Source organism: Phoca vitulina, unplaced genomic scaffold, assembly GCF_004348235.1.
Source record: "Phoca vitulina isolate PV1807 unplaced genomic scaffold, GSC_HSeal_1.0 scaffold87, whole genome shotgun sequence".
NCBI classification, from domain to species: domain Eukaryota; kingdom Metazoa; phylum Chordata; class Mammalia; order Carnivora; family Phocidae; genus Phoca; species Phoca vitulina.
In genome coordinates this window covers 1604018-1615028 of record NW_022589790.1, presented here as the reverse complement: position 1 = coordinate 1615028, position 11011 = coordinate 1604018, and the positions used below count along the sequence as shown (strand labels likewise).

Here is an 11011-nt window from a genome sequence, read left to right as displayed (position 1 = left end):
CTATACCCATTAAACAATAAATTCTCATTCCCCTCTTCCCCAAACCCTTGGTAACCGTTTTTCTACTTTCTGTCTATGACTCTGACTATTCTAAATACCTCATATAAGTGGAATCACACAATATTTAAGTCTGCCTTATTTTACTTGGCATGTCTTCAAGCTCCATCCATGTTGGAGCATGGGTCCGAATTTCTGTCCTTTAGACGACTGACTGATTTTCCACTGTACGCACACACCACGTTATGTTTATCCGCTAATCTGTCCATTGACACCGGCTTGTTTCCATCTTTTGGCTACTGTAAATAATGCTGCTCTTAACACTGTACAAATACCAGTTTAAGTCATCGCTTTCAATTCCATTGGGAATATACCCAGAAGAGGAATTGCTGAATCAAGAACGAGCAGCAGCAAGCGGCGAATTTTGCATATTTTTAAATACATACCCACTTTTCCCATAAAGGGTGCTCGACAGGACAAGTGGTGAGAGAGGCAGAAAGACGAGGCTTCAGCCTTCTTGGGCTCCCGGCAAGATGGCGTTCTCTAGCCTTACCGCGATTGGCCCTTCTCGGACACCGTAGGCCGCCGTCCTGCGACGCCGTCTGGGAAATAGAGTTCGAAAGGAAAAGTGCTGCGGTTCGGCCAGGGCACCCGGCTCCCTCTCTCGTGCGCAGGCGCAGTTGCGCCCAGCGGCCTGGCGGCGGCGGCGAAAAATACCCCCGGGCTAGGTATCCTGCTTGTCTCCCGTGCGGTCCGCCGCTTGGCGTCCCCGTCGCGGCGGGCGCAGGTACAGGCTGCCGGTGAGAGCGGGCCCAGGGTGTGCAGCTCCCGCGGCGGGGCCCGGGCAGAGGGCCGGCCGCCGCGCGAGTCCCAGTTGCGGGCGTCGGAGCGGCGGCGGCGGCCTCGGCAGGTGAAGGCGGCCCGGGGAGGGGGCGTTGCCCCGCGAGCTCTGGGCTCCCGCGGTCCCGCAGCCCCGGAAATCGGGGCTGTCACCGCCTGAGCCCCGGGCGCCAGCCTCGGGCGGGGCTCCTGGAGCAGTGGCCGCAGAACTGAGATTGCAGCGAGCCCTGCCTCGTTGGAGGGTTCGTGCACCCGGGGCGGCTTTTGGCTGGTAGCGTTTGTGGGCCTCCCCACCCCCACCTCGCCCCGAGTTTCAACTTTGTTTTATTGTGTACTAGTTTTTGCTATCCTTGCTATATTGAGCTTGTGTGGCCCCGTTCTCCCGGAGTGAATCCTGGAGTGATTTGACTGTTCTTTTTGGTTGTTTAGATTAATTTCGTCCTTTTGCTGAGTTACTTCCCTTTTCTCCAAATTTTAAATTCATCTTTAGCCAATGATGCTCTTTCTTTTGAGCCTTGTGGGGGTTTTTTTGGAGCAGGGAAAGGATGGGTAATGTTTTCGTTTATATTAAGGGAATTTGATAACTCTTTCTTCATAAAGGAAGCCCCATTTCCGAGGGGAAGAGAAGACTGATTTTCGGTTGGCTCTTCCTGAAAAGAACACCGATTTCCTTCGGATGTTATGTAAAGAATTATTATAATTATCGTATTATTATATTTTGTTGTCATACCTTATATCTAATTATTTACTATGTAAGGTACAATATAATTTTATAATTATAATATAGCTCAAAATACTTAAGTATAGGTGTGCGGAATATTTATGTTACTTCTCTTCCATTGAGCATCTCTGTGAGCCCGGCCTGACTGCCCTTTACTCTGTTAATGTACATCAGATGGCTCTAATTCCTTAGTCTGATTTATCTTTATTCAGAAACCACTGGCTGAAAGGTAGCCGGCCGGTGACTGGAAGTATGCTTGCTGCCCACTCCTGGTTTGGGTGGCCATGCCCACGGACCTCTAACTCAGGGATGCCTGGGCTCCCAGTTTCCCTCTGGCTTCCATCTGCTGGCTGCTCGGTGTGTGGGGCTCTCTGATTTAGTCAGGCCTCATGAGGGTGGGAGTACAGACAGGATGGACAGACAGACTGCTCACAGGTTCTTTCTCCATTTCAGGTGCCTTCTCCAGGAGGGAGAAATGGCCACAAGGTTGCTGCCAGCCCAGGCTCAGGTGAGTGAGGGCTTCTTTCTTCACCTGCCTTCCTGGTTCAGAGATGTGAACACACTGAAGCCATTGTTGAGCTTTACGAGGCAGTGAAGCCCATGGAGGGACCTGAGGGCCTGGTAGGGTAACTCGGGAAAGAAGCTGCTTCTCTCTCTCTCTCTCTCTTTTTTTTTAATATTTTTTATTATGTTCATTAGTTTTTGATGTAGTATTCAAGGATTCATTAGTTGTGATTCTAGTTCATTTCTTCAAGCATGTGAAGAAATCCAAGTAGTTCTGGATTAGGTTCTGGATTAGGTCCTGGATTAGGTCCTGGATTAGGGTTCACTTAGCGCAGTCCCCTCCAGTTCCATCCATGTCGATGCAAATGGTGGTATTCATCCTTTCTGATGGCCGAGTAATAATCCATTGTATGTATGGACCACATCAAGCTGTTTCTCTAGTGCTTGGGGCCAGTCTCATTGGGAATTCCTCACCTAACAGCTAAGTACTTGTTGATTAGGAGTTGAATGTCCCCCTCCCCAGCCCTGTGCCAAAGCCACACCCAGAGCTCTGTGAGGGATCTAGGTATGTTTTTTTCCCTGTGAAGGTTGGAAACTTGGGGGAATCAGGTAATTCTCTCTGTAACATTAGGAATTCAAAGAGAAAATGTATGGTCCTTACCCTTAAGGAATTGAGGACCAATCAACTAGAGTGGTACCTGATAGGAATCCAGGTAATTGTCTAGGAAGATCCAAGAAAGAAGACCTCCGAATCAGCAGGTGTGATCCGAGGTACTTGTAGTCTAGTTGACTCTTGAACAACGCAGGGTTTCAGTGTTGCCGGGTGAACTGGGGAGGCCCTGGGGCCTCGACCAAGCCTGTCCTGAAGGAGTTGCTGAAGGTTCTTGGGCTTGTCTCAAGAAAGAATTCAAGGACGGACACACAACACAGCAGATGGTGACACAGCAGGGAAGTTTATTAAAGCAAAAATTATACTCAAGATAGGAGAGCAGATGAGCTTGAGAGAAAGAGAGAGAGAGCGAGCTTTGTGCCCTGGGGTTTGAGTTGCTATCTTTTATTGACAGTTGTTAACTAGGGGGTGGAATATTCTGGAGGGGCAGTTTCACTTTCCATTTGCCTGAGTTAAGAGATAAGCTGGAAAGAAGAGCTTAAGGAAAAATGTGGGACAAAGGTCAGTGAGTATAAGCAGGTGGGCAGTAAAGGTCAGGTCTTGGGGTCTAGCTGTGACAATATTACAAGCAGAAGAAGGGTAAGAACAGCACAGTAAGATGTTTTGAGAGGGAGAGACCACATTCACATAATTTTGCTATAGTATATTGTCATAATTGTTCTATTATTAGTTGTTAATTTCTTACTGTGCCTGATTTATAAATTAAACTTTATCATAGGATTGTATTTATAGGGAAAAACAGTATATATAGGGTACGGTACTCCCCAAGTTTTAGGCATCCTCTGGGGGGGGGTGTCTTAGAACATACCCCCCTGCAGAAGTGGGAACAACTGTAGGTACATTTGGAAAGGACAGAGACTCGCCTGGAGATGCTTGCAACCTTGCGCAGCGACAGGGTGGCTGCTCATCCCCCAAGGGGATGGTCCCAGGTGAGCAGGAGTGGGTTTCCCGTTGCAGGAGTCTGTGACATTCAGGGACGTGGCCGTGTTCTTCAGCCAGGACGAGTGGCTGCGCCTGGACTCCGCGCAGAGAACCCTGTACCGGGAGGTGATGCTGGAGAACTACGGCACCCTCGTCTCGCTGGGTAAGGACCTTTCCTCCTGATGGAGAGTCTGCCGGGGGAGCATCGTGGGGCCCTCTCCGAGGAGGACCCGCAGGGGGGCTCACAGGGTGGCAGCTGCTCCCCCCGTCCCCTGCCAAGAAAGGCCTCGGGTTGGTAGAGTCGGTGATGGGCAGCCTTTGTGTGCTTTTGCTGTTCTTTGTCCCCAGACTCTGTCCCTCTGAGTCTCATGAGAGGTTCCAGTTTGGAGGCATGCACAACCATCGCCCTGACTTTCTTCCTGAGACCACCTCTGACCATCCTCTAGGAGCCTAACTTAAGCCCCTCTCATGTCTGCACAGCGGGCTCATTCTCTTCTTCTTGCTCACGAACAGGAATCCTGTTTTCCAAACCAAAGATCATCTTCCAGCTACAGCAAGGGGAAGACCCCTGGATGGTGGAAAATGGAGTTTCTCAAGGCCCATGTGTAGGTGAGTGACAGTGATTGGGAAGTGGACAGAGCATTTTCTCACTGCCTGGCTGCTGCTGATCGGAAGACGTTGACCAGGGCCTGGGGAAGGCTGGGAAGGGCATATCCTCTCTCTCTACCTTTCTGAGTCCTTGATATGGCAGGTTCAGAGGGAGAGTTGAGTTCTCCCGAGAAGGGCCCACTTGTCCCCGATGTCCTTTGTAATGTGAATGCAGAAAATGTGACACCGTATATAACGCGTAAGGTTTGTGAGTCATATCTTCCCCTGTTTTTCGGACTGATTATTTTCCTTTTTAAAAAATTTTTTTTATTTAAATTCAATTAGGCAGGGGCGCCTGGGTGACTCAGTCATTAAGTGGCTGCCTTCGGCTCAGGTCATGATCCCAGGGTCCTGGGATGGAGCCCCGCATCGGGCTCCCTGCTCCGCGGGAAGCCTGCTTCTCCCTCTCCCACTCCCCCTGCTTGTGTTCCCTCTCTCGCTGTGTCTCTCTCTGTCAAATAAATAAATAAAATCTTTAAAAAAAAAAAAATTCAATTAGGAAGCATATAGTACATCATTCGTTTCAGATGTAGTATTCATCAGTTGCGTGTAACACCCAGTGCTCATCATATCCCGTGCCCTCCTTACTGTCCATCACCCAATTACCCCGTCCCCCCACCCTTCTCCCCTCCAGCAACCCTCAGTTTGTTTCCTATAGCTAGGAGTCTCTCATGGTTTTTCTCCCTATCTGAGGACTTCCCATTCCTTTTTTTGGACTGATTATTTTCTTAAATTATCTTCCCTTTGTGGTTTGAACAAACCTTCTATCCCTACAGTACATCCCTCATTGTTCCAGCTTGGGTTTTTATTTGACTTTTTTGGTCTGCAACTTATTACATATGGTTCAGCTAAAAAGAAAACGCGGACATGTGTGCATTTATATACTACACGAGAGCGAGAAAGCAGGGGTAGCAACATGGTGATAAATAGAATTTATGCAGAAGGTTCGCAGATACTCAGTATGGCATTCTCCTAAATCTTTTGTGTGAAAATACTCAGAATAATATGTTCCAGACCCTGGCTGCTAGGACATGTCTCTCAATCTCTAAAACTGCTCTGGGTTACTGGATCCATAAGCTCTCATTTGCTGTTCTGCTTTGTCTTTGTTTTTTGTTGTTGTTGTTATTGTCATTCTGGGTTTTAGGTGGGTTTTTTTTGTCTTTGTTTGCTTTTACTCTGTTTTGTCTTTGATTCTAGCACCAGAGGGTGGCTCTCTCCTTTCAGTTTTGCTACTTAACCAGCATTTATTTCTCTCGATGGCAGGACACAGGCTTTCTGGGCAGCTCACTCCTGTGTTTCCATTCATGAGCTTTGTCTTCAGATTTTCCCCTTTGTTTTGACTAGAGTGTTTTCTTGAATAATATTTTCAGAAAGGTTTGTTTGTGCTCTATCTGTACATGTCTACAATCAATTCTTTTAGGATGCCTGGGTGGCTCAGACGGTTTAGCGTCTGCCCTTCGGCTCAGGGTCCTGGGATCGAGCCCCACATCGGGCTCCCTGCTCAGCGGGGAGCCTGCTTCTCCCTCTGCCTCTGCCCCTCCCTGTGCTTGTGTTCTCTTTCTCTCTCTGTCAAATATTGAAAACCTTTAAAAATAAATTTTAAAAATAAATAATAAATAAAATCAATTCTTTTACCTCTCTGGTGAGAAGTATGGATCTAGAATTCTGGCATCAAATTTTTTTTTCCTTCACACTCGGCTGTAGTGACTGAGCATTGAGTGTCGTTTTTAAAAAGTCCTCCATTAACATGGTTCTTTTTCCTTTATCTTCTGTGTAGAAATCTGGTCCCTCCGCCCCTTTTTTTGTCTTCTGTCTAGAATATTATAGGATATTTTCTTTTATCTTTGGAATGCAGAAGGTTCATTAGGTTGTATCAAATACCAAGGAGTTTTGGTGTAATACTGTTACTTGGCATCACGGGGCCCTTTGCTTTGAAGAGCCAAGTCTTTTCTCGCTTCAGGGATATTTTTTTCTACTACATACTAACATATATTCTGCCACATTCCACCAACAATCCAAGGAAGCTAACTGTAAGAATAATGATAAAATAGAAGTTTGGTCAGAACCTTAAAAAGTGAATATATCTGTGGTAAGGGCCAGCAATGTAGCCCTGGGTGAGTCTCGAATTTGGCTCTGAACCTTCTGGTTGGTAAAGAAATCATTAGTATTAAATTGACTGTGTTCTTCTTTTGCAAGCATTTGAAAAAATTAACTACTTTTAATTAATACAAGGTATATGTAGTATTGTAAAAAAAAAAAAAAAAAAAAAAAGGAAGGGCGCCTGGGTGGCTCAGTTAAGCGTCTGCCTTCGGCTCAGGTCATGATCCCAGGGTTCTGGGATTGAGCCCCGCATCAGGCTCCCTGCTTGGCGGGAAGCCTGCTTCTCCCTCTCCCACTCCCCCTGCTTGTGTTCCCTCTCTCGCTGTGTCTCTCTCTGTCAAATAAATAAATAAAATCTTAAAAAAAAAAAAAAAGGAGATTCACCTGAAATTTTGCCAACCAACCATGATGAACCTTTGTTGATATTTTACCATTTATCCTCTCAGATTGTGAATATTTGAGTGTGTTTGTGTTTGTGCATGAGGGAGAGACACAGAGAGAGAGATTGATTATACATACTGTTCTCAAACCTATTTTAAACTGTGAATGTCCTTCAGTTATTCAGCCCCCATTAAATAGAGGCCTATGTCTCTGAAAGAGCTCTATTGTATTGTTAAGCCATATTTTATTAAATAATCTTCTGGAAATTTTAATTTCTAGTTTTTTTCCTGTTATTAAGATTGCTGTAGTGGCTATAGAATACAAAGGTATAATATAAAGAGAAACAGAGAAAAGATCCAGAGAATAAATAATTACAGTACAAAGGCATGAGTGTCACCATTAAAAAGTCAAGGAATGTGAATTTGAAAATTCACCCAGGATTCTTTGAAAAACTATTCAACTTCATTATAATCAGTGAATTACAAACTAAAGCAATGGGATGCCATTTTCCCCTTACTGTATTACCCCAAATTAAGAAATACATATCCAGTGTTTTCCTATCGCTCTGAGTGATACCTGAGTATCTTTCGTAGGATGTTGATGGGTGTAGTCTTTCTGCAGGATGGTCTGGCTTTATTAAAATTGATTCCAGGTTTAGAAGTTTATCTTAAGGAAATAATTCCATAATTGTGCAGAGTTGCAAAGGTGGTATAAAGAATGTTATAACATGAGGGATCACTGGGAAGAAGAAAGCTAAGTGACTCTTAGAAGGGGATTTATTAAATTATGATTATGTTTGTGCTTTGAAATCTTAACATTGCCATTAAAATGATGGTGTCAACCTTCATTTGTTGCCATGGAGAGAAGCCCACAGTTTTTTTTTAAGTGCAGAGTAGGTAGGGGGAAGTGTAGTTTCAACCTATTTTTATTTTTTAAATAAAAGTGTTTTCTAATATCCAGAAAAATTCTGGTGAGCTAAATTCCACATCTAGCAATGATTATATTTGTGTGTCGTGTGTATGGCTGAACTCGATTTTCGTATTTATAGATTTCTGTATTTTCTTTATTTTTCTTATAATGATTATATATCTCTTTTTTAGTTAAGAAAATAAAAACTCTTTAAGAAAATACATTCATTCCTTTTGAAGCAATGACACCATTCCTTGCACTGTATCCTAAGTGATTAAAAAGTGGACTGAAAATTATTCTCAAGAATGTACTCTTCCCCCAGTAGTCCCCATATCATTACATGGCACCAGTCTCCATCGAGCTGCCCAGGCCAGAAGCTGGACATCATCCTTGAGTCCTCTCTTTCACGTACTCTGTACATCCTATTCATAGGTGAAGGTACTTGTCATCTCTGTCTTCAGAACGTCCCAGATGTGCCCCCCTCCACTGCCATGCCAGTGCAGACCCCCATCGCCTCCATCCAGGCTCCTGAGTGGCTGCTCTGCATCTGCCCACCCCGAATTACAATCCATTTGTCACACTGCCACTGTGATCCTCTTTAAACAGAACTGTCCCGTCCTTCCTAACCCACAGTGATCTCTGAAGAAATTCCAGATGTCTTCCTGTATCTCACAAGACCCTGCGTGATACGGCTCCTGCCTCCTTCTTTGCCTCACCTCGTAACACTGGCTTGTTCCCTCTTGCTCAGGCCACACTGGACAAATCTGGGTTCCTGGACAACTCAAAGCTGACTCTCGCCTTACGTTCTTTCTGACTGGAATCCTCTTTACACCCACATTTTTGCATGGCCAGCTCTCATTATTTATTTATTTATTTATTTATTTATTTTTTAAAGATTTTATTTATTTATTCATGACAGAGAGAGAGAGAGAGAGAGAGAGAGAGAGGCAGAGGGAGAAGCAGGCTCCCAAGGAGCAGGGAGCCTGATGCGGGACTCGATCCCAGGACTCTGGGATCATGACCTGAGCTGAAGGCAGACGCTTAACCATCTGAGCCACCCAGGTGCCCAAGCTCTCATTATTTAGATCCCATCTTTAATTCTACTTCCCTATCACCCAGTTTAAAACGTCAGCTCGTTTACTCATACTGCACATCACCTTGTTTTTGTTTGTTTTCCTTATTCTCGTCACCTCCAGGACTCATCATCCCTAGTTTATTTGGCCACTTGGTCACTGTTAATACCCTGCTGCTAGAATATAAACCTTGCAAAAACTGGATTCCTGTCTGATATGTTCCCCATACTCCTGATCTTGACCTTTGCATGGTGGCTACTGAGTAAATAACTGCTTGAACGAGTGAGGGAATGTCCATCATAACAGCACATACAGCACTCGGAGGAGTTCCAAAACAGCGCTAATTGAGGCCCTGTGTTTCAGAGAGCTTTTTAAGACCCACAGCTCTTCCAGGTTTTACTTGTAGCTCCTCTGCAGGTTCCTCGTGGATTTACCTTGAGTGCACTGGTGACTGATGCGGGAGAGGGAGCTGAGGAGTAACACAACCCACTGAACTCAGAAGTGCTCTGTCCCCTGCTGACCTGAGCTTTTTCCTAGAGCGGGCCTGGCTGCCCTTGTTGGAGGAGCTTCCCTCGGAGTTCACCCGAGCTTTCCTCAGATCCTCTCCACCCAGGCATGTCTCCCATGCTGCTTCTTTCTCTTGCCCTTTTTTCTCCCCATCCTTTCTTAAGAATCTGGGAAGTATTTGTCAGCAGTTCTTGTATATTTTGGTGTCACTTTTCTTTACTCTCAGTGCAAGGGAGACTTACCCATTTTGTTTATTTTAGGTTGGGAGCGCTTGTTTGAAACTACAGTTTCTGAAGAAGAAAATCAGGAAGTAATGGATAAACTCCTAGGTGACAGTCCTTTTGATTTCAAGCCAGGGAAAGCCTATATAAATGAGGACAAGCTAGAGAAGCAACAAGGCAAAAAGAACAAACCTTTCAGGAAAGTCTTAGTCACCATCAAAAACACCTACATGAGGGAGAGGAGCTTTACAAGTATTGAGCTCGGGAAAAATCTCAGTCTGAAATCATCCCTTATTAGAAAACCCAGACTCGTTTCCAGAGGAAGGAAACCCCATTCCCAGCAGTATTCAGTTCTGTTTAAACAACTGGGAGTCAATACGGTGCGCAAATGTTACAAATGTAACCTCTGTGGGAAAATCTTCCTCCACAGTTCTTCCCTGAGTAAACACCAGAGAATCCACACTGGAGAGAAGCTCTACAAATGCAAGGAATGTCGGAAAGCTTTCAGCCAAAGCTCCTCTCTCACTCAGCACCTGAGAGTTCACACGGGAGAGAAACCTTATATCTGCGGTGAATGTGGGAAAGCCTTCAGTTTCACCACATCCCTCATCGGACATCAGAGGATGCATACTGGAGAGAGACCCTATAAATGCAACGAGTGTGGCAAGACATTTAAAGGAAGTTCATCCCTGAATAATCACCAACGAATTCATACCGGAGAAAAGCCCTATAAATGTAACGAGTGTGGGAGAGCCTTTAGCCAGTGCTCATCTCTTATTCAACATCACAGGATTCATACTGGAGAGAAACCGTACGAATGTAGTCAGTGCGGGAAAGCCTTTACTTCAATATCTCGGCTAAGTAGACACCATAGAATTCATACTGGAGAGAAACCCTTTAATTGTAATGAGTGTGGGAAAGTATTCAGTTATCACTCAGCCCTTATCATACATCAGAGAATCCACACTGGGGAGAAACCTTATGCGTGTAAAGAATGCGGGAAAGCCTTCAGCCAAAGCTCTGCTCTGATACAGCATCAGAGAATTCATACAGGAGAAAAACCCTACAAATGCAACGAATGTGGGAAGGCCTTCTCCTGGATTTCACGGCTTAATATACACAACAGAATCCATACCGGAGAGAAACCGTATAACTGTAAAGAATGTGGAAAAGCCTTCAGTTCTCACTCAGCGGTTAATACTCATCGAAAAATTCACACTGGAGAGAAACCTTATAAATGTAATGACTGTGAAAAAGCCTTCAACCAAAGCTCAGCTCTCATTCAGCACCAGAGAATTCACACTGGAGAGAAACCATTTAGCTGTAAAGTATGTGGGAAAGCTTTCCGACAAAGCTCATCCCTTATGACGCATATGAGGATTCATACGGGAGAAAAGCCGTATAAATGTAAAGAATGTGGGAAGGCTTTTAGTCAGAGCTCATCCCTTACCAATCACCAGAGGACTCATACTGGAGAAAAACTATAAATAAAACACATGTGGTGGAAGGTCTTCCAACT

General features: G+C 44.9%; 1 protein-coding gene across 2 annotated transcripts; it reads left to right on the top strand.

Annotated features, from left to right (window-relative positions):
• Positions 1-691: 691 nt before the first annotated feature.
• On the top strand, positions 692-10994 carry ZNF879 (zinc finger protein 879). Of its 2 annotated transcripts, XM_032395749.1 has the most exons (5): positions 692-784; positions 2012-2066; positions 3690-3816; positions 4167-4262; positions 9532-10994. In XM_032395749.1, the coding sequence occupies exons 2-5, from the start codon at positions 2034-2036 to the stop codon at positions 10977-10979; spliced, it is 1704 nt and encodes a 567-aa protein (XP_032251640.1). In that variant the 5' UTR covers positions 692-784; positions 2012-2033; the 3' UTR covers positions 10980-10994. The 2 variants fall into 2 exon arrangements, with proteins under 2 accessions (XP_032251640.1, XP_032251641.1); XM_032395750.1 differs by lacking the exons at positions 692-784; positions 2012-2066 and having other exon boundaries at positions 3597-3816; positions 9923-10994.
• The last annotated feature ends 17 nt before the right edge of the window (positions 10995-11011 follow it).

What these genes read in the sequence shown, in the direction of transcription:
- ZNF879 (XM_032395749.1), top strand. Translation starts at nt 2,034, where the DNA reads ATGGCCACAAGGTTGCTGCCAGCCCAGGCTCAG. An exon ending in TGCTGCCAGCCCAGGCTCAG is followed by an intron (nt 2,067 to 3,689) that starts GTGAGTGAGGGC and finishes TTCCCGTTGCAG; the next exon opens with GAGTCTGTGACATTCAGGGA. An exon ending in TTCTCAAGGCCCATGTGTAG is followed by an intron (nt 4,263 to 9,531) that starts GTGAGTGACAGT and finishes TGTTTATTTTAG; the next exon opens with GTTGGGAGCGCTTGTTTGAA.